The 24,845-nt window shown below is 38.1% G+C and overlaps 1 protein-coding gene and 1 non-coding gene across 3 annotated transcripts in view; both read right to left on the bottom strand.

Moving 5' to 3' along the window:
* Positions 1 to 24,845, bottom strand: part of LOC101745405 (plexin domain-containing protein 2) — a 56,033-nt gene that overhangs the window by 23,463 nt on the left and 7,725 nt on the right. The window contains exon 2 of one of the 2 annotated variants that reach the window (XM_012696055.4): positions 21,146 to 21,343. In XM_012696055.4, coding sequence (XP_012551509.3) covers positions 21,146 to 21,343 — 198 coding nt within the window. The remainder of the gene's footprint in view (positions 1 to 21,145; positions 21,344 to 24,845) is intronic. The other variant, XM_012696056.4, reaches the window with a different exon arrangement.
* On the bottom strand, positions 23,391 to 23,479 carry Mir2780b-2 (microRNA mir-2780b-2). The gene has a single exon (NR_107409.1). It is a non-coding gene; the product is annotated as a microRNA mir-2780b-2 (primary transcript).

A 24,845-nucleotide genomic window follows, 5' to 3' on the forward strand; every position in this document is an offset into this window, starting at 1 on the left:
CTGAAGTCGGATAGTGCCCACGTTGCACTCTGTCGACTAATGTGGAAGCTTCCTTAGAGCTTTGAGCATAAATACGGTCATTTTGTTTGTTAAAATGTTGTTCAATTGTAAAAATTTTCTCATCAGTAAACAAAATTTTTCTATGATCTACCTTTGCGTACCGCTTCAGTAGTTGTTTCGATTTTACCACCCTATCCTCTTTTAAATTATCAGTTAAGAAATGACCAGTACGTCTCTTATAGGCTGCAAGTCCTAAGTCATCTGTTAAAATACGCGACATGGTTTTAGATGCTATCTTCATGTCCCGAGATAAAATCTTTTGCTTTCAGACAGGATTTCTTCGAATTCTTTCCCTTACTGCTTTGACCACCTTTTTCGTACGAACACTACGTGGACGGCCAGATATTTTTCTGTCACAAACAGAGGAGGTCTCATTGCACCTATTAATAGCCCGGTACACAAACATTTTACTAATACCAAGCGTATGGAGAGTTTTAAAAATTACTCCATACCTACTTTGCAATCACAGCGATTCGGTTCTCTTTATCACCTCACTCCATTTTAATATCGCAAACTATTGTACAATGTATTGGCGCCAAAATGAGAAAACTCAATGAGTAATCACATAAAAATGACAGATTCCAAATTCAAATGTAATATTTTGTTCATTTTTAATTGTAACAGTATTTATGGCCAGACTAAGTACAGTGGATCAGGAAGTTTGCAGATAGTCAGCATTTGACATCCGCTTCGGTTTATCGTTTTAGGCTTATAACTAAAATGAATCGAATTTCATGGTTCATTGAAAAGTTTTAAGAGTAAAATCAGAGAATCGAGTTTGCTGGTTGTAGTAAAATTGACAACATGCTTTCAATAAACATTGTACCGATGGCGTACATCGATTAAATATGTTTTCATAAATGTTAGGTCGGTTTGACTTCAATTTCACCTTTTCTGCCTGGATTGCAAGACAGCTTAGAGTCCGAGATTTATCGGCAATTATAGCACTGACTACGTTAATGTACAAGCAGAAAAAAATCATCAGTAAATAAGACAGGAAACAAATGATTCTGTTTACAAATGTATTCTTTTATGATTATTATTTTTCTAAGCTGTAAAACACGATAATACAAAAGATAAGACACATGTTTAATTTAAAATGAGCAAAGCAAAGCTAGAAAATTTTCCATGTCACCTTAATCTATTCCGTTGAGAATCTAAAATTCATATCACAAAATATATTCATGACAAGTTTCGTAACTTAGGGCCATAAAATATAAAAGAACAACAGCGGTATTGAAACGAAAGCTTCAGTAAGACATTCTTGGGCTAATTAATCAGTCAGCGATCCAGCCGTGAGACGTCTGGAGTATTAAAGTGGGAAGTCCCTTTTTCCTAGTAAATCTGTACTGAAGGAGTGTTTTTGCCAACGAATTTAATAATCTTACTAATAAACTAATATATAAATCTACAGTGGTTTTTACGGATGTTCCGTTATGACTACTTAACCATGCATCCGATTGACTTGAAACTTGGTATCCATATGTAGAAAATACATGGATAGGCTAATATTTATATGAGTGTTAGACTCACTAAAATTTTAAATTCCCAGCGAAGCGGACGAGTACGGCTAGTGAAAGAATAATATCTGTTTATATCTATCAGTCTGCAGACAGTCACTACTGGATGTGGGCCTCCTTTAGTCTCGCCACAACGATCGGACCTGCTCTGTCTACATCCAGTGAATTACTGCGACCCTTAATAAGTCGTCGGTCCACCTCGTGGCCTACCCAAGCTACGTCTTACGGTAGAATTAATAATAAAAGGTGCAATAATACAATTAATAATAATACAACATCACGACCACTCTGTCAAGAGTGACACGACTGAGAAGAAGAAAAAAAAATACAATTTTATTAAACACGAGAACTTTTCCTATTCTTTTAGCTCGTGATCATCAGTTCGCTTATCGCTCAGTGGCTTCACATCCCTCATTATTAAGATATAATGTGATTTATGCATAAAAACAACTTTTATAACTATAGCTTTAATATTAACATAGCATATATACTAAGCAGGGCATAGCGCAGCGAACACATATAATGTATATGAGCAAAACAAATAAATGCTAACAATACGCTCAGCTAAAAAATAAACAGGTACAGACTTAGATTTGCTGATGTTAGGATGTATCATGCTAGGTTATTACTGGTGGTAGGACCTCTTGCGAGTCCGCGCGGGTGGGTACCACCGCCCTGCCTATTTCTACCGTGAAGCAGTAATGCGTTTCGGTTTGAAGGGTGGGGCAGCCGTTGTAACTATACTTGAGATCTTCGAACTTATATCTCAGGGTGGGTGGCGCATTTACGTTGTGGATGTCTATGGGCTCCAGTAACCACTTAACACCAGGTGGGCTGTGAGCTCGTCCACCCATCTAAGCAATAAATAAATAAAAAAAACAAGGGTTTTCTACAGCAAAGTAGTAATGCTTTCCGGTTTTGAGAGTGGGATAAGTTTTATACAATTAAGATTTGAAGTCTGAAGGGTGGTGGCGGCATAAACGTTGTGATGTCTATCGGTAATACGCCATACATACAATGAGTTCGTGCGGTCAACCTAGTAAAAATACATTCATAAGCCAACACATTCGTAGATCAATCAAATTTATTATCATAACTAATAATGATCAAGAAAAAGGACTTCGCAATTGCAATTCACATAAACCTAAACACAGCTCAGCGCGTTTATGTCATAAAATAATTAAATTATACGCGACAGCTTGGGTTTTCGTTTGCGCAATGACCGTACGACTGGGGGGGCAAGTATTGCGCACGGACGACTCGTTGGCGGATCCTTGTTATTGCAACATATCAAGATATCTTCGTTTTCTTTATTACGCTAATTTTATTCACTTACGGTATAGGCTGTTACCATAAAACGGCAAATATCTCAAAAATGAAACTATTTCGCTTTTAATTCGATTAATTATTTTATATCAGTTACAGCAATTACTCTCGAAGGGTTTTGGCACTAGATATGTATGTATGTAAGTATATATTAGATGAATTTATACGCTAATCTAATCTATATCAATGAGCAAAAAGAGATGGGGAGAATTTTCGAATAAAAAAGTTGACACACTGTAAACTGAGGGCATGCAAATATTAGTAGCTACACAAAAGCGTGTGAGGGTAGATCGATATAAAGGTTACATATTTCCTTTTCCAAGATATCCACCTGTTTTAAATGTAAAATCATGTTTGTGTGACTTTCCAAGATTATACTTATAGAAAATGAAATATAAAGAATTGTGTTGTACAAAATCTTTTGTGTTGTTTTTTGAGATACTATAATATTTTCAGTTACATGCTGATTATTAATTAAAGATTTCGAATCAAATAACAATCAACAACCCTTTCCGGATTTTCGGAGCGTTCCTTTAACAAATGCGCCAAAAATACACCAGCCTCGATTGAGATCTATTTTTATTGATTAGTTAACATTTTATTTTCTTAATAAAGTAAGTGTTTTATTGCACGATGACGCGTAAATGCAAAAAAAAATCCTGGCTACAGATCGTATTTTTGTGTATATATACGAAAATAATCACGACATTAAACTGTTGAACTGCTGAATTTAGACAGTGCGCCAAATTTTAAACTTTAATAAGAGTAATTAAAATATACAAGCGTGTATTTAGTTCGTTGAACAAACGCGAATCTCAACTTTTTTTTATTTTTTTATTGCTTAGATGGGTGGACGAGCTCACAGCCCACCTGGTGTTAAGTGGTTACTGGAGCCCATAGACATCTACAACGTCAACGCGCCACCCACCTTGGGATATAAGTTCGAAGATCTCAAGTATAGTTACAACGGCTGCCCCACCCTTCAAACCGAAACGCATTACTGCTTCACGGCAGAAATAAGCAGGAAAGATCTAACAGTGGGTTTCACTTAATTTCGAAATAGTTCCGTTTGTTTCTAAGTCATAGGACAAAGGGTAGTTAGTACGTTCACAGTAAATCAACATTACGAATTCAAACTTAGAATTGCATCATCTTAAGTCGCTTCTACCCACATAAATTTTGAGCAATACGTTTAGTAAATGAACATATCAGCAGTTATAGCTATTCTTCGCTTGATCAAATTCAACTTAAAAAGATACACTGAATACGTTCAAGAGTTAAATTTTCATGTTAATTAAAAAAGCAGAACGCAACGGAAATTCAAATTATACCTGACTTAAGACGTATTTTTTATAAATTCACGGTATAAATATAAATGAGTTCTGGTGACTTTTAAATTTCAATGTATTGTGGCTTAGCTCCCGGCCAAATAGGCGCTAAGTGTTCTCCCTACTCTGAACTGACTTAAAACATTAAAGTAGGGTAGTTGACACAACATAATTGAAAAAACAACACAGTACAACAACAACGTCTATCATTAAATAGCAAGTTCAAGTTATGGCATCGTTTCGTTGTGTCGCAACTTCAACAATGGATGTGTCTGAATTGCGTTACGGGCATGTTATTGGTAACAAACGTGCGATGCGCCATGATTGACGTCATCGAAACGTCACCGAACAAAAGCCACAGGCGCCGGCCTTCGCAGTGCAATGATCTTGCGGACCGGTTTCTTTAAACACGAGATTCGCTTGCCTTACGACGACATTGAACCGATAATACACATTACAGCCGCGCCTAGCATTCGTGAAAGGAACACAGATAAAATTAATTTATCAATACGGTCTATTCGTAAAATAATCTTCCGGTCTTGCTAGATGATAGCGGTCACCAGCCCCCGTGAACAACAGCAAGGAGTATTCGATATCGTACAACCTACAACAAGTCTGAGAGCTCTTTTACTAATCGATATACATTATTAATTCGGAAGGAGGGCAACACTGAAGCTCGCCTTTAAGTACTAAACGAATAAAAAAATCGTGTGACAAACGGACGAGAATTTGGTACTAAGCGGTTTCGACTTTTATCTATTTATGCGCAGATTTTATAACACGTTTTAAGAATCATCGAATGAAATATGTAAAAACTTTTAAGCGAAAACATAGTCTATAGTTAAAAAGAATTACAAACATTTTCATCATAATAATAATAAATAAATAAATATTTACTAACAATCACGCCACGTTAACTGGTCCCGTGATAAGTTCGTAAAGAACTTGTGTTACAGGTACCAGATAACGGATATGAATGTAAGATTTTTATTATACACATACATATATTTAATATACATCCATAACCCTGGAAAAGACATTTATATTTATCATACAAATATCTTCCCTTGGCGGGATTCGAACCCGCGACCCCCCTTGTGTAGTGACCATGTCACTTACCACTACACCAGACGGCCGTTGATAAACGAACAGAAGACAAAACAACTTCGCATTGGAACATTTTATTACTCAACTCATTACGTTCAAACAAAACGAGAAGCATGAATACCTTTTAATCAATATGAATATTTAACTATGGATTTATAGTGTGCCTATAAAAAAGATCTACCCTCATACGTTAAAGATAAAATTACCGTTTCTACCTTATTTGTTATGAACTTAAGCACGGAAAACTATCACCGTGCCATGAGAGGATTTAGATAAAAAATAAAATCACTACCTACATAGGTATTATTAGAATATTCTGAACCAAAATATTTTTACGTGACTTCAACTCGCGAATGGTCATACGCATAACCAAAACAAATACCCTCATGTTTACAGAAACTATGTTTTCTTAATTATTCAATGTTTATTATATTTCCAGAAACTATTGAAACTATTGAACCGAAAAGCTCTTTTAGTATATTGTGTCAGGACTGCCTAGTTTTACTATCTGACTTCATTGACCGGAATAGTTCCGATGTATACTGTATTAAGTCGACAATATTGCCGATTTGTTTATTCTAACTATATAGTTGAACTTTTTTTTCTTTATTGCTGAGGCGGTTGGGTGGACGAGCTCACAGCCCACCTGGTGTTAAGTGGTTACTGGAGCCCATAGACATCTACAATGTAAATGCGCCACCTATCTTGAGATACAAGTTCTAAGATCTCAGTATAGTTACAACGGCGGCCTTACCCTTCAAACCGAAACGCATTACTACTTCACGGCAGAAATAGGCAGGGTGGTGGTATCTACCGCGCGGACTCACAAGAGGTTCCGCCACCAGTAATTACGCAAATTATAATTTTGCGGATTTGATTTTTATAACACGAAGTTATTCCTTCACCGTGGAAGTCAATCGTGAACATTTGTTGAGTACGTATTTCATTAGAAAAATTGGTACCCGCCTGGGATTCGAACACTGGTGCATTGCTCAACACGAATGCACCGGACGTCTTATCCTTTAGGCCACGACGGCTTGGCTTGCTTCGCCGGCTGATCTTTGATTTCGATAAGATCGCTAGCATATCCCAAAGGTTCACCCCGCTAGGGCAGCAGCAGATCTCATCATTTTATAAATTTCGGAGTTTATAGGGAACTTACACTTGACAACTTCTATATTTATATATATTCTATATCTTCTATATATATATATATATATTCCCTTAGCATAACCATTAAACCATAAAAAACTAAACAATGAATTAGTGATATTATTGTCGTCTTATGAGTCGACTATTATCAAAGCCGGCAATCTGACTTTTGGACAATGATTGGTAAATCAGAAAAACGAATTATTGACTTTGTATTCCATTGGCAGTCACAAAACTCTTCGGAACGACATCTTAGATAAATAACAGGTTAAGTATTAACCTTTATTTAATGCAGGTTTTGAACCGTATTCTTTGAAGGAGACGATTATATTCAAATCAATCTGTATTGACATATCAATAAAAAACTTTTGTCCAAATGCACAGATTGCCACCTTTGATAATAGACGACTCTTATGTACGTCGTTAACAATGACTTCTTAGCACAATTTTATCTCTGTAACAATGCTTAATGTTAATTTCATATAAACCCCTGTTGTCGGTCAACAGTACTAGTGCGTGCGTTACGCAGTGCGTGACGACATTTGTTTGTTTTATAACCTAACGACGGATATAGAATAAACCATTTATTTTTGCTTGTTTAGTTATTTAATCGAACTAGCAGTTAACAATGGCTTCACTGTCAGCTGGCGTTTGAGGATAAGCATTTTTTTATTGCTCAGACGGGCGGACGACTTCACGGCCCACCTGGTGTTAAGTGGTTACCGGAGCCCATAGACATCAAAAGGGAATTTTAAGGGACATTATCGCCAACAGAGTTCATTCTTCAAGTATTACTGATTCACCGAGTTAATTGGCGCACATCAATTTGTTTATTTGCTTCGCAGATCAAATAGCTTATTATAAAACTGACAGAAGTCAATGATCGCCTGAAGTGAGAGCTGTCAGCTGTCAGACCACTGAATCCAGTCAAAGATTGTCTTAATTTTTATGTATTTATTGTAGATGACGGGTTAATAAGGTGAAAATTCACTTAGTATATAAAATGGTTACAGGAACCCATACAGATCTTAACGTCAATACCGCCACCCACAATAACACATGACGTCAAGAATGGCTGACCCACCCTTGGCATCCCTGTATTTAAATGCATGAAAAATACGACGAATCATATTCTTTTGTGTAAAACTACATGTAAACAAAAATGATTATTGTAAAGAATTTAAAGGAAAGTTCCACTGAATGGTACGAAATAACAAATCGTCAACAAAAAAATAATTAATTTGTACTCGAATTATTTTACGAAGAATATATTATTGCGTCACATTGAATGTTCCCGTGAGAAAAAACAATGTTACATGAGCTACGATACAAAGAGCTTAGTTATCAGCGTATCGTATTTTATTAAATTTCCCGATAACCACACACGAATAAGCTGAAGACACGAGCATTGTATTACTGCTGAAATGAATATAAATACAACGCGATCAACAAAGGAATAAGACACCTTCTTCGACGGTTCTTACATTCTCACAAATATACGCAATATAACATGTACCTATACATGTCAGCCCATTATACCGCATCATATATGAGTCGTATATTATCAAATGTGGCAATCTGTGCATTTGGACAAAAATGTTATTGATATGTCAATACAGATTGATTTGAATATAATCGTCTCCTTCAAAGAATACGGTTCAAAACCTGCATTAAATAAAGGTTAATAGTTAACCTGTTATTTATCTAAGATGTCGTTCCGAAGAGTTTTGTGACTGCCAATGGAATACAAAGTCAATAATTCGTTTTTCTGATTTACCAATAATTGTCCAAAAGTCAGATTGCCGGCTTTGATAATAGTCGACTCATATTATCTATTTAATATTTTTGTTTTGATTACACTACATTATTTTAATGTCGCTGATAACAAAGTTTCATATAAATGCAAACAAATTTTTAATTAATTACCTATATTACCGACCGATTATACCAACGCTACCGCAAAACAACGGATTATCTCAACGCTACCGTAAAACAACGGATTATCTCAACACATCCTCAGACAATGAGGTACTGTTTCGAAAAAAGAAACAGTCATTAAACATCTCACGAATTAGGTCATGCTTCAATAATAAAACTCTGTTTAAGACAAACAGTACAGCGAAAGTAATGATAGGCAACACACACAAAAGTAACGATTTTGGTTCGTTTAATTCGAACAGCGCGCGACGACAAGCCCCTTTTGACACTCGGCTATTATTTCGCAACCCATTTCTAAACGTGATCATAGCCCTGAACGTATATAACGACCTTGATACTGATTCAATTATATGCTATTCAATACGCGCTAAATATTGGTCGAATAATAATAATAATAATAATAATAAAGCTTTCTTTATTCCACACAAAAATACTTAATTACAAACAATTTGAAGATACATAAATGGTTTATTAAACAGTTAAAAAGTATATATTAAAGTTTAAAAAAGTTAATTTAGTTTTTTTTTTTTTTTTTTTCTTATATTAATTTTAATATTATTTACATTATTTCTGTATGGACCCCCTTCGGGTAAAAGCCTCCTCTAAGGTACTCCACTTCTTCTTATCCTTGGCGATATTCAGCCAATCTTTACCAGCCACTGTTATAATTTCGTCTATCCACCTAGCGTAGGGGCGGCCTTTAGCTCTCTTTCCTCGTGGACCTGTCCATACGACCGATCTTTTTGTCCATCTGTTGTCGTTGTATCTAGCCAGATGGCCTGCCCATTTCCATTTCCTCTGTAGCGAGAATGTTAAAGCATCTGTTATTTTCGTTTTCTGACGGATATTCGTGCATTTCACCTTGTCTTTAAGTTTTAAGCCCATAATACTTCTTTCCATTTTTCTCTGAGTGGTCTGGATTTTATTTTTCGTTTTGAAATCAAATGTCCATGATTGACACCCATAGGTCAGGCATGGTAGTATAGTTGTGTCCATGGCTATCTTCTTAGTGGACAATGGCAGTTGCGATTTGAAAATTTCCTTATAAGCCCAATACTTTTTCCAGGTCATGGCAACTCGTCGGTCCACTTCTTCTGAGTGTCTCTCCCTTCTAAAAGATATTTGCTTTCCTAAATATACATATTTTTCTACAATTTCAAGAGGAATGTTGTTGATAGAGATTGGTAACGTATGGTGATTAGTCATTACTTTAGTTTTCTCGAGGTTCATTTCTAAGCCAATTTTTGAGCTAGCTTGATGTAATTCATTTATCATTATACTCAATTGTTGTGGGCATTCAGAAAATAGTATAACGTCATCTGCAAATTCGAGATGGCTCAGATAGCTTCCATTTATGTTAATCCCTTTTTTAGACCATGGTAAATTGCTCGTTATCTGTTGTAAGACGGCTATAAACAGTTTTGGGGATAGAGGATCGCCTTGACGGACTCCCCTCTTTATGTTGATTGTTGCTCCGATTCTATCTAGCTTAACTTTACTTGTGCAGTTGGTATAAATGTTTTTTAGAATGCTAATGTATTTTTCTTGAATATTTAATGCATGTAAAGCTTCCCAGATACTGTCGTGTGATATAGAGTCGAAAGCTTTTTTATAATCTACAAAAGCCAGGTATAGGGGCCTTTGGAACTCTAAGTATTTTTCGATAACCTGGTCGACAACTTGAATATGGTCTGCCGTGCTAAAACCCGTTCTGAAGCCAGCTTGCTCTATCGGCTGGTGTGAATCAATGCTGGAGGATATTCTTTCAAGTAGGCAGGAGGCAAATAATTTATATAAACAGGGCATAAGGCTAATCGGGCGGTAATTCCCTATGTCAGCTGGATTACCTTTTTTATATAGTAATATAATCTCAGACTCCCTCCATAGCTGCGGCACAGTTTCTTCTTCAAGTATTTTGTTCCATAAGATGGTGATTGGTGTCAATAGTAAGGTTCTAGCTAACTTGATGTATTCGTTGGTAATTCCATCTGGTCCTGGGCTCTTTTCTGACTTAAGTTTCTTTACTTGTCTTAAGACTTCAGACTCGGAAAAGCGTTGTACAGATGAGGTATTAGTATGACTAAAGATATCTTTTTTCCTCTGTGGATTAATGTCTGGTTGACTGTATAATTTAGTGTAAAAGTTGGTAGCTATATTTATAATCTCTGTTCGGGATTTACATTTATTAGTGCCGGCCTGTAGTGATGGGATCCAGATTTTTAATTTATTTAATTCTTGTTGACCTTTTTTAGCAGATCTTGATTTTTCAAGGTGCTTTTGTATTATGTTTGTCCTATAGATATCGTAGTATTTTCTTATTTCTTTGTTAGTTAGTTTATAAAGTGATTTTAATTTTTCCCTGTCTATTTTATTCAATTTAGATTTATTTTGTAGTTTGCTCCTTTCTTTTATAAGTTCTAGCACTTCCACTGACAAGATTCTGCTCTTTTTTGGCCTTTTTATTCCTTTCAAACTTTCCTTTATACATTTTACGATTTTTTCGTAGTAATCTTCTAGTTTATAATTATTATATGTAGTAATAAGTTCTGGTATGTAGCTCTTAAGGTTTTTGAGGTATATTTCTTGTTCGGCTATACTTTTTAGGTTTGTTGACACACTACAGAAATTGCGTCTATTTTTCTTTGTTGATTTTAGGTGAATTGTAGTTCTTAATAATCTGTGGTCTGATCCAAAAGAAAAAGATGATAGTACTTCGTATTTAGAAACTATGTTAGGAATCGTGGTCATAATATAATCTATTTCATTTCTGGTATTCCTATCTGGAGAAATCCATGTCCATCGATTTTTAGGTTTTAAATTGAACATTGTATTAATAATTTTTAGGTTGTACTCTTGTGCATATTGAATGAGTCTTTCTCCTCGCATACTTCTGATACCATGTCCATACTTGCCGGTAGCGGAACATTCATACTTCTTGGTAGTCCCTATTTGTGCGTTAAAATCTCCCATAGAAATTATATATTTCGTACAGGTTGAGTCATGCGCTTTCTCCAGGTCGTCGTAAAAGTTATCTATATCTTCTTGCGACGAGTTTTCAGTTGGGGCATATGCCTGAATAATTGCGAGACGTATCTTTTCTAGCACGATTTCTAGTATGCACACTCTCTCAGATATACCTGTGAATGATATGATATTTTCTTTGTGTATCTTCTTGATTAGGAAGCCTACCCCGTGCAGTCCTTTGGTTTGGCCTATGTGGTACATAATGTATTTGTCATCTTCGATTATCTTTTCACCAAAGCGGCGGACTTCGCACAGTCCTATTACATCGTGGTTGATGCCTCGTAACGCTGCCTTAAGCTCGATAAATTTTAATTCGGAAGCTAATGATTTTACATTGAAGGTGCAGATATTGAAGGTGCTGAAGGTATTGTTCTTTAAAGTGGTTTCCCTTAGTGGGTTTTGGTCTAACTCTCCCGCGGGGACCGGCCGTATTGGGAGATGATATGTGGGTGGGAGTTCTAGTGTTGATTGCTATTTTGCATTATCCTTGGAAGTATTTGTTTGGTTTTGAGGTGCTTCTTTCTGAGCGAATACTAGTTTGGGCGTCTGTGTTATGTAGCTTTTCATGTTCCTCGCTTTGGTTTTCTTCAAAGGTTGTTTTTCAACGTGTTGAGTTTCTTGGCTAGCAGTCATAGGTGTCTCCGGGGATTCGGAAAGGTATCTCTTGTTTGGTTGATTGCGGGGAGAATGTTTTTTATTCAGTATGATAAGTTTGTCATATCTTATAATTGCTCTATTTCCTGCTTCTTTTTCCCTCTCTAACTGGGCTTGCAACTCTTTGCGCTTTTTTAAGATTTCAATTGGATAGTCTTCTTTTATGTAGTATGCGGTTTTTTGTAAACAATATTTGTCTTTCTGAATTTTTAGTTTTAATCCTAATGTGTTGAACGTTATTACTACTGGTCTGGTCTTCTCTCCCTTTTTTCCCAACCTACGTACTGCTTCAATGCTGTTAGTTTCGCAGGATACTTTAAAATTTGTATTTATTATGCTGATTATCATTTCTTCAAGTTCGTGGTATGAGTTTTCGCGCTCTTCTACACCAAACATGACCAAGTTTTTGCGTCTAGACTGTCTTTCTAAGTTGTTCATCTTTCTATTTTGTTCTTCAATTTTTTGTTCTAAAAGCTCGTTTTTAAGTTCTAAGCTGCTTAACTTCTCGGCAAGGCTGTTAACTATTATGTTTTTGATGTCTTCCTTCATCTTTACCATATCTTCTTTTTGTTGTTTTATGTCTTGTTGCAAACTCAAGAACATGTCTTTTATTTCTTCCATAATTTTTATTTTTTTATTTTACTGAACTCTATTGGATACGTACAGTACTTTTTCTTCCACTCAATTGAATTTATCGATGCTTGTTAAGTAGTGTCGTTGTTTGTCACTAGATGGCAAGTTAGAATTTAACAAGGGGTTTGTCTCAGTTGTTTTGACAAAGCACACTAGATGTCGCTTATCAGTGTTTTTTTTTTTTGGTCGTTACGTTGCACTTTTGAGATTATAATTTAAAGGCGGAAATTGTCTTCCACTTAGATATTTTTCTTTCACTTACATACACGTAGGGATAGTAGATATAATATTCGTATTAGATATCCCGGGGTTTTCGCGTACTTTGAACATCCCTTTGGTGGACCGTATTTGTGCACCTTTGTTTGAATTTTGGTGGTGTATTCTCTGTTCCATATGATTTTCGGGATAGTCTTAACACCGTTCATAGACTCTTGCACATTCCTCACTTTTATAAAGCACACAATCGTTCATAAATGTATTTAATTACGAGCACAACACTGACAACAACACAGTCTGACTACCCACCATTGGTCGAATATCTATATATTAATACGTGAAGCAAAAACTTTGTATCCTTTTTTACGAAAATTGCGCGGACGGAGGAGTATGAAATTTCCCACACTTATAGAGAATATAGAGAAGAAGTGCACAATGCTAATATTTTTTTAAAATAATGCCTAAAAGATACATTAAATCAATAAAGAAAACATTACACACACTACATACCATGTATTTGACGCACACACGCATGGATACTATTTATTGTCAAACTTTTGTTCTTGACGTCCGTTGTAAAATTGAGAATAGATTAAATATTGTTTGTCTTTGTTAGTATTTTTTATAATGTAGTCTTGGCGAAATTTGTGATTATAGAAGTATAAAAAACAATCATAATAGTGTACAAACTTACAATTCCAATTAATTATAGTCGAATTTCGACTACTGTGGGACCTCTAGTTCCATTATAAAATTCCAACACAAAAGAACACTTTCGAGAGTAGTAATAGTAAGAGCGGTCGCTTAATGTTAATAGCGACATCACACTTGTTTATTTATGAAGTCGTCGTGGCCTAACGGATAAGACGTCCGGTGCATTCGTGTTGAAGCGATGCACCGGTGTTCGAATCCCGCAGGCGGGTACCAATTTTTCTAATGAAATACGTACTCAACAAATGTTCACGATTAACTTCCACGGTGAAGGAATAACATCGTGTAATAAAATGAAACACGCAAAATTATAATTTGCGTAATTACTGGTGGTAGGACCTCTTGTGAGTCCGCGCGGTAGGTACCAATACCCTGCCTATTTCTGCCGTGAAGTAGTAATGCGTTTCGGTTTGAAGGGTAGGGCAGCCGTTGTAATTATACTGAGACCTTAGAACTTGTATCTAAAGGTGGGTGGCGCATTTACGTTGTGGATGTCTATGGGCTCCAGTAACCACTCAACACCAGGTGGGCTATGAGCTCGTCCACACATCTAAGCAATAAAAAAAATAAAAAAAACTTATTTATACCGCAACGCAGCCGCTTGTAGGACGTTTTCAAAGAGCCGGAGCCACAACTACGGACACCACTCATGCCATATTATCAGCACAAACGAAGGAATATGTCATATTTTAATTCATACGAAGTTAACGTGGGTAGGTATTGCAGAGCGAAACAGATATATCAATTAACACACTTATCACATATGTACCTACTAAATATATATTATTTATTCACGTCGACATTGAAACGAAGAAGTAAAATCATTAAACTGAATACTGAAACACAATTTAACCGATTCTTCAATAGCACGATAAATGGACATCAAGTTTTGGTAAATTTAATTACAGGACTTGGAATTTATATCTCAAGGTGGGTTTTTTTTATTGCCTAGATGGACAAGCTCACAGCCCACCTGGTGTTAAGTGGTTAATAGAGCCCATAGACATCTACAACGTAAATGTGCCACACACCTTGAGATATAAGTTCTAAGGTCTCAGTATAGTTACAACGGCTGCCCCACCCTTCAAACCGAAACGCATTACTGCTTCACGGCAGAAATAGGCAGGGTGGTGGTAACTACCACAAGAGGTCCTACCACCAGTTAAAAATGGTGCGGGTGCGGGTGACGCATTTACGTTGTAGATGTCTATGGGCTCCAATAACCACTTAACACCGGGTGGGCTGTGAGCTCGTCCACCCATCTAAATTAAAAAAAAAAAAGTTTTAAAAGTATTATGTTTTTCTTCGGTGACCGCGTCAACAAATGTATTTCTAATAGGAATGTATGTGAATTTAGGGGGGCAGGATAACATTTTGCTAAAACTTTGAGGTGCGACGGCTAGCGATGGAGCTAGTGCTCTTATCCGACCGCGACGGGGCAACGCAGAGCCGTCGTCGCCAGAAACATGTCTTGTTGGATACCCCGGATTCACTCTAGGCGGTTATTTGAATAAATTACTTTAAAAAATTTAAATAATATATTAAGTTTTAAATAGGAAACGTAAAATACATTAAACGCACGCGTTTTAATTTAATAATTTTTTTACGCAATTACATAACTATATCTTGTAAGATATAAAATTAATTCTTAATTATCTTGTAAGATATAGTTATTTATGTTATCATGTATGATAACCTCATTATCTGACGTTCCGTCCGCAGGTTATGACCCTCGATAATAATTGCAACAAGTGACTTTGTGATCCAAAATATTCATAAAGAACGTACTTTTTAATTTTTACTAGTGGTCCCGCAGTAGTCGAAATTCGTCTATAATTAATTGAAATTATAAGTTTGAACATAATTATGGTTATATTGTCAAAGACAATTATACTTCTATAATCAGAATTCGCCAAGACTACACTACAGACAAATAATATAAAGATAAACAATATTAACCTATTTTCAATTTGACCACAGACTTTAAGCATTAACTAAAGTTTGACAATAAACAAAGACTATATATGCATACGTGTGTGTGTCAAATACATGGCAGTGTGTCACGTCGTCTCGGATCCTCCCGATCCACTAACGGTGCTTTTAGGTACTTCAAGCACCGGTCACCGTTCTCGTCGAACCCGTCGCTTGCGACGAAGGGCTCGACGAGTAAATTAACTCTCAGACACAGCCCACTGAGTTTCTCGCCGGATCTTCTCAGTGGGTCGCGTTTCCGATCCGGTGGTAGATTCTGCGAAGCACTGCTCTTCCCTAGCGTGATTCTGCGAAGCACGGCTCTTGCTAGGGTTCGTGTTAGCAACGCCCTCAAGATTGAGCCCCGAGAGCTTACCTACACATTACGTTAAGCTGGCATAGCCTTTCAAGGGTACCAGCTTAGGTAAGAAATTAAAAAAAAACCGAAGACATTACGAGTCTTTCTAGTGCCTCCTAAAACGGACCAGGAGACAAAACGGGTTGGTGAAATATTGTGGTAATAATAAATCGATATGGTCACAACACTGTCAGTGCCATTGCCACCCTTTCATTTACCGGGAATACCGGGAGCATGCCATTTATTTTGGCGTGTTTAATCGCGGTAACCTAGTTTTTACAATATTTTATGCATATATCATAAAGTACCGTGCCTTGACACAAAGTTATCTTACGGGTGTATAATATTTTATAACATCCGATTACAAGAATGCTAATAATTTATTTAAATCCAGTTTTCAAACTAATATTCTAACAGTAAACCGGCAAAAAAAATAGAATTCCAAGAAATTAGAACTGAGTAAGCTGGTTTTCAATAATCTCTGATAATGTATTCTTATATAAAAGACCTCTTATTTATTTCTAATATAAAAAATCTATTTCTAATATAAAAAACCCAACCCAATAAAAACAGAGCTACGCTTCCCACAAATGCAAATTAGATAAGCACTATTTTTTACTTGAACAAGTGTGCGAACAGTCTGCTGTTTCATATTAATTACGTTGCGAGAATTTAATTATTTAGTGTTCAATCATTATTTTATTATTCTGAATATCGTATCGGATATGAATTTGTACCGGTATACATTATGATGTTTTTACAAAAACCTCCGTCGCGTCGTGGGGTCGTCGCGTTCCCTTGCGGGGGCGCGGAGCGGGCCTCGGGGAAACCCTTCTGCCCGGACTGGATCTCCCTACCTATTGAGGCAGGGGTGATGCACTGCGGGATGGTGTGTAGCAGGCTCGAGGTGCGTGATGGGACGACTTCTTTCTTCTCTTCCCTCTTCTCTTCATCTTCATTTCTTCTTTCTTCTCTTCTTCGGGGGGGCGGCTGCTGCTCTCCTCAATTTTTTTTCCTCCACTCATTTTCTCTCTCATTTTTTTTTTTACAATTTAGTCTTAACCTAACTTAACCTAAAGTAAACCTAACTTAGTCTAACTTAGAACTAAGTGACGGTAGCGCGCCGCTCCTGCACTCCATGGAGTGCCGGGGTAGCGCGCGCCGTCACACCTAAGCCTAATCTAACTTAACCTAACATAACCTAATCTAACTTAACAGGGGGGAGAGAGCAAGCCGCGCTCTTCACTAGAGTCCTCCCTCCCTCTCCCCATTGTTACAATTTTGATGGGAGGGAGGACTATAGCGGGTATGAATACCCCATCCCAAAAGGGGGTGGGGTCAGAGCCCCTATTGAAACTGAGGCTGGACCTACGGGGTGCAGCCGCGCTCCCCATACGGGGAACTCGCCAAACGGGCAAGAGGCGTGGGACTAGAGGCTGATGAAACTCAGCTCCGAGAGGGGCGCTCATAGGTCCTCCCCGCCCTCACGGCCGGCGAGGAGCTTTATCTCCGAACGATCGTCGGGGGTACCAATAGCTCCCGCGGCAACGCCGTACCATCCGGTGGTCTGGCGTGCAGCGGGGCTATGCTGTGGAGATGCTCATGGGGCCCGTTTTCGGCTCGCTCGTACATATTCCGTCTTGAGGTGCACCGGGAGTTCCGCTCTGGGCCCCCCGCTGGGTACCAGCAGCAGTTCTTCCACTGCGTACAAGCGGGCGAGGTCATCCTTGGAGAGGTGGTCCAGGGTTACGTAAAAGACGCAACCCGGCCGCCCTCTCTTGGCCCGTATACACCGAGCATAGCGAGCCGGAAACCCTAACTCCTTTAAAGTGTCTACGATTTCTGCCGCATCGGTGTCGGCAGGTAGGCCTCGAATTGCCACTCTCGCGGGAATGTCCTCCTCCAATGCGTAACAGTACCATTTAACGGCCCTGTCAGCGGAGGAGGCTCCCGCGAGATAAGCTTGGACCACCCTATACTCCTCTGCCGACGCAGGCAGAAATCTGAAGCCTGATCCGTAAGGGCGCACAGAGGGAGCCCTCCCCAAGCGCTCCCTGATGGCCGCCATGTGGCGGGACCAATTGGGGAGCGTTTCCACCATAATGGGTGGATGGCGGCGTGGCTCATCCCCGGCGAGCGATTTAGTCGGGGCAGGGGCATTTAATTGTGGGTGTAGTGTAGGCGCCGGTTGCGTCGCTGCAATGGTCGCGTATGAAGTCGAAGGCACTGGAGAGGGATTGGGGATGGAGTTGGGTTGGGGGTTGGAGACGGTTTACTCCAGGTTGCCCACCGTGCAGCCTGTGGTGGGGGCACCCCTGGGGACGAAGGTCCAATACGTGGCCGTTTGTCCATCGCCTCGGAAGAACTCTGGTCGGACTCGGACCTGGCCTTCTTACGCAGCCGAGGATTCGCCAGCGTTAAAAAAAAACTCCCACTCGGCCCCAATGCGAGGAGAAGAAATAAAAGTGAGTAATAGAACGGGGATAATGCAGTGTCGACTACGGCAACTACGGTTGAGTACCACTGAATACAACGACCAAATAAAACAAAACAAAAATAATGGAAAAATTAATTAATGTATCTATGTTTAATAAATGATAATGAATATAATCATCTAATTTTAATTTAATTAAACCGATAACCCAGCCATCCGTTGGCCCGCCATCATCAATGTCCTACAAGTGGTTATCTTACTACTAAAAAAAAATTAATTAACTGAGCTATATAAACAGAATAATAAGTAAACTGAACTAAATAACTAAGTCTACTATAAGTAAACTAATATATACAGACAAATATAAGGTGTGACACCATTCAGCAAGAAGCAATAATATTGATAGTGACAATATCAATGCTCTCGGATCGGCCGGCGGCGACCGGGCAGTGTGCCCTGAACTTTGGGGACCTAAAACAAAAGTTTCAGGTCCGCAAATGAGCCTGGCCCCCGCACCAGCTACCCCCAGCCACCCAGCGGTCAGGGTTCGGACACCTAACTACTTAATATTAATAAAAATAAGAATTTCAGTATGATACAAACTATACCTAGGGGGACAAAATAAAATAATATTATAATAAGAAAAGATAAATATTGGTGCGGAACCACTAAGTCCAGTCAAGACAGCCGCTGGGACCAAAAGGAAAGAAGGATTTAAGTTAATGAACCACAATGAATCTAATAAAAAAATTGTAGCTAGAACTATGGACAATACAACTATTACTAGGCTATTATAACTAAAAAGAAAGACCCTCAGTATTGAGGATTATCGACGCAAGGAGGAGGAGTGTATGCTAAATGATATTATAAATACTATTCATTTCTTTAAAAAAAATGTATATCTTTGAGAATCATCCCAAAAGTTTTCACTGTAAAATGTCTAAATTCATGATATTCCGAGTAAAACATACGAGTGGTTTCAATTAGCAGATGTGTTTGACATGTACAATTTACGTAGGTATTAAATGTTCTTCTTTAGAAAATCCTACACGTTATTAGTAGCAGCCATACAGAACTAGTATGGTAACGTTCAAATACTAATTAGTGCGCTTACAATACTAGAATATCTAGTTTTTATAACAGCACAGTTATTAAGATGGTTGAGTAGAACATAATGGTTAATAGGAGGCTACTTCGAGGCGACTATTTTTTACATGGACCAAGCAAACGAGTTAAAGACTCTCACGACAAATGGCACAGAAACGAATGTAAAAACTAAAATTAAAATCAATTCAACTTAAACATCACAAAAAAACACATTTGTCGAATATCAAACCATTCTTATCCCTACCACCAGTACTAAGAAAAGCTTGAGAAGTCCTGAGAAGAAAAGGCGAAACAAACTCGGCGGATTTATTTTTTGATTTCTAATACTAGATACTAGATATATATAAAAATGAACTGCTGTTCGTTAGTATCGCTAAAACTCGAGAACGGCTGGACTGATTTGGCTATTTTAGGTCTTGAATTATTTGTGGAAATCCAGAGAATGTTTAAAAGTTAGATAAATATGAAAATGCTCGGAATTAAATAAAAATAACAATTTTAAGTTTATTTATACAAAAGTTTAGGGTCTTTTATTTATCGACTGAGGCACTACGAAGTCCGCCGGGTCAGCTAGTACTAGATATTCATATTTTTACATAAAAAATTCAACATCGGCAACATTGCCTCATAGTTAGATGGCATAGGACATGGCACTATGAAAGGAGTTACAAAGCTCGTTTTCATTTCTGAAGAAGGACATACAAACACCAAGTTCCAAGTACCGAGGGTGGTAACAGCAGAACACTTCAATCTGATAAAACAGTATTATGGTGTACTGTAATTGTGATATTTGTTCTATTGGAACTTCATCTCCTTTTGGCCTTTTCATTCGCAAACTATTCCAATCTCCGCAACTAATTTCCCTACAATTTTACTAAGGTAATATTGCCCGTCCTCGCACCTGTTTTTAAATGCTCAATCGTTTCGCATAATGGATTACGTAGCTGCCATACTTATTTTCCTCTTTACTGCCAGGAATCTGGGAGTTATTCTGGCTTCACCGGGAATGTTGAAGAGCTCCCGGGGAGCCGTCTCTCAGGCTATTGCTAACATTTGCCATAGCAAGAGCAGTGCTTCGTTGAAACTACCACCGGATCGGATCTTTTGAGGAGATCCGGCGAGAAAATCAATGGGTTGCCGCAATATTATTTACACTCGTATCTTAAAATGGGTGGCGGGATAAAGGCTCCGTTTGAAACTGACTGTTGTGAGCGCGTCTACCAGTCGAATGCAAATAAAAAGTGCTTTAGAACAAGCCGTGAGATGGCGTTAACCAAAACTCGACAAGCAAAATATTTATTCAAACGGGTTTCGCGTTAAGTAGTGATTCTCGATATTCGTACAGCACTGACGTACGTAGTCTTGTAGCGTTTGATTTAAGTTCGTTTTAACATTTGCGATTGTCTTATTTACAAATTGAAAATGGCCTTACAATTTTAGGTACTCGGTCTTAAAAGGTTAAGTTTGATTGCATTTTGTACATGTAATTATTAAATGGCATTCTGATATTATTTAAAAAAGTTTCTTATTGAGATTTACATTTTATTTCTAATCCAGATAATTCAAAATGAATCTTCTATATTATAAATGCTTAAGCAAGACTCACCATCAGTAACATTGGCAATTTCGGTGTCATTCTTGATGATCTTGTCCATCTTTGTAACAAGAACTGCAGGGGTCGTGACCGGAATCGCGGGCTTCGCCGAAGATGCAACATCGCGACGGTGACGATCGAGACTCACTGCTGCGGTCGTTGCACTCTTAGAGAACCAGCTCGGAGTGAAGAATTCTTCGCGCCAAGCTGCTAGAAAAAAAATATCGCACGTTAGCTATAGAACATTGTGACCAGAATATTATTGGCCTGTCCACAATGAACAACCACAAGAGCTATTTATAGAGTAACGGTTATGTTATCTATACATATAAATAATATTGTTGTGTCTGTTTTTAATATTGAAATAGCCGCTTTTTACTACATGCATATACTACTACATGAATATATATACGGTGCATACACCAAAATAGCATTTTTTTAAATTTTTGTCTGTCTGTCTGTTTGTTCCGGCTAATCTCTGGAACAGCTGGACCGATTTTGACGGGACTTTCACTGATAGGTAGCTGATGATATAAAGATTAACTTAGGCTACTTTTTTTAGACTAGCTTCGCCTCGCGGCGTCACCCGCGGTACGACAATAACCACGGGTTAAATCGCGGGACTTCGCTATCAATAATTAAATTTAATGTTTCCGAAGCGAAGCGAGGGCGGATCGCTATAATAAATATAATCATAGTCCCCGAAGCGAAGCGAGGGCGGGTCGCTAGTACGTTATAATAGTGATGGTTTAATTTCTTATTTTTTTGCAAAATTTTTATAGATTCATGATTATGGGCTGCTTTGAATTGCAAGTTCTAAACTGTAAGCAACTTTTTGGATTGGGAGCGTGATACCCTATTGATATTGTCAATAAATGGTAAAAAATACGTATGCCTCTAGCTTATTTTATTTACTCGTTTAAAACCTTTTAAAACATAATAAAAATTGATAGTGGTTTTCTAATGGAGGTAGGTCACGATGCGATAAGTTAACATACATTCGAGTAGGTATAATCAAATATCAAAGCAGGACTACAATTCTGTCGAGAAACTATTATATGTTCTGCTATGTAGGTCAGCAATTGAAGAGATAGGATTCATTATTTAGTAGGGCCGTGACGGACTAACGAAACTTTTAAAGACGCAGTAACTCAAAGGATAAGACGTCTGGTGTACTCATAAGCGCATCACACGACTGATGCGCTATGCCAGTGTTCAAATCCCGCAGATAGATACTTTTTTTCTTTTCTTAGAATAACTTTACTTGTCTTCACGAATTATTTCCAAGTGTGAATAACATCGTGCGATAAAAAAAAATGTGAGCCGTCACGGGACGCCTGGCAGATGTGAAACATCGACATTATTTTGTAAAAGTAATATGCAGAAAAGCACAGATTGTGATAGGAACTAAATATGTCAGCTATGATTGACGTGAACGAAGGTCATAGCGTTATCTACATGAAATATACCTAGTCAGGTCATAAATTCTGTCACATATCTAATGTAAAATAATTGAAACAAGTTTATTCGTTATGTAACCATTCATATATCAAAATGAACTTAACAAAACATAGATTCTTATGACACTAAAGTTTATTCAAAATGACCTCTGTGATTTTGAATACAGGCCTTCAATCTGCGCGGCCAGTCGTCTATCGCAGCACGAACGAGGTCCATGTCAATATCGGCGGCTGCCTTAATCAAGGATGTCTTGAGTGAGTCCAATTTGGGATGAGGCTTTGAGCACGCCTTTTCCTCCAAGTGTTGCCATATCTTGTGATCTAACGGATTCAAATCTGGACTGGAGGAGGGCCAGTCTTCGTGCCGGATGAAGTCGATTTCACGCGCCGCCAGCCAGTCTTGTGTGCTCTTCGCTCTATGAGCTGGCGCCGAATCTTGTTGGAATACCCAGTGCCTGTTATTGAACATGGTATGAGAAACAGGTTCCACAAGGTTCGTCAGGACTGTATTTTGATACACAACTGCATTCGTTTTTACACCTTTCTCACAAAAATGTACCTCTGGTAAGCCCCAATAAGAAACTCCCAACCATACCATGAGCGAGGATGGAAAATGACCTCGTTAGACACGCGGAATACGGTTGCTCGCTTCTTCACTACTGTGTGCGTACACCTTATCATTTTGATTGTTGTAGCTCTCTTCTACGGTAAAAATTTTTTCATCCGAAAAAAGAATTTCCCGATATTTTTTTCCCGCGTACCGCTTCAACAAAGCGCGGCATCTCTTCAGTCTCAGGTCCATTAGACGAGCATTCAAACGATGTCCTGTTTTTCTCCGATATGCCCGAAGCTCTTAAGTCTTCATTTAACACCCTTTTCACCGTGGTTCTGCTTAACCCCATCTGAAGGGCCAACAGTTTCTGCTTACGTTTGGGATTTCTTTGAATTCGCGCCTTCACAGCTTTTATCCCTGCTGGAGTCCTAACAGACCGAGGGCGACCACTTCTTGACCTGTCATCTACACTAGAGTCTTCATTGTATCGTTTTATGGTACGATAAACGAATCTTTTGGTTATATTCAAATTTTTCAGTATGTTAAAAATTTCGAATTGGCGCGTAACCGCAACGATGCAACGCAATAACTGCAACACGGTCTTCTTTAAGCGTCCACTCCATATTTAAAAATGAGTAAAATTCTAAAAGTATACATTTTTATTTTCATGAACAATTCGAAATTCGAATTCAATAAACTTTTTTGTGGCCAGCATTCTAAAAGAAAAGTTTTTACTGTGTGACAATACTTATGACCTGACTAGTTATATCGGTATATAGAGTACAATATAGCACGGGATAATTAGCACGACATGCTGAATGTTGAGTATCATCTATACTTTACCTTACGGATGGTATGTGGTTAGCGATACTGTATTAAGCCCTGTTGATGTTAAGCATTCACAAGATTCCGAAGAGAAGATAAAATGCCAAGAAGGCACCAAGGTCGTAGTACTAACATTAGAACAAAGGTAAAGGAATATCAGAAAGTGAAGATTGTATCAATATAAAGTTATAAATCCAACAAGTGGACGAAAATAAAAACTTAATATTCGGGCTATATTGTGTCTACTGCAGTGTTTTTTATTTATTTATTGCTTAAATGGGTGGACGAGCTCACGTGGTTACTGAAGTCCATAGACATCTACAACGTAAATGCGCCACCCACCCTGAGATATAAGTTCTAAGATCTCAGTTTTCTTACAACGGCTACCCCACCCTTCGAACCGAAACGCATTACTGCTTCACGGCAGAAATAGGCGGGGTGGTGGTGCCTACCCGTGCCTACTCACAAGAGGTCCCACCACCAGTTAAACAAGTGTAGTTTAATAATGAAACTTTCGGATGAGGTAGTCAGTAAATTTCAGTGTTCCAGAGCTGGTGCTTCATACAACACCTTATCGTTATCGTCTTCCACTTTTTATCATCTGTAACGGACGTGACGTCAGCTGTCATGCCCTGCCGCCAGCCAAGCCGCCAAGCCATGTTAACACGCCCCCTTCCGCCATCGCCACCGCAGCCGCCGCCAGCCAAAGCCAACGAAGGGGGGATAGTGTTAATAAAACAAGCCGTGCCAGCCATTTCTACCTGCTTTCTGCTTTCTCGCACAAATAGAAGAACTTGTCGTTACGCTGCTGGTTTTTATTGTCACATCTTTTGCAACATATCGTTATAAAATGACTAAACCAATTAAACTAATA

Source organism: Bombyx mori, chromosome 1 (genome assembly GCF_030269925.1).
Source record: "Bombyx mori chromosome 1, ASM3026992v2".
Lineage (NCBI taxonomy): Eukaryota > Metazoa > Arthropoda > Insecta > Lepidoptera > Bombycidae > Bombyx > Bombyx mori.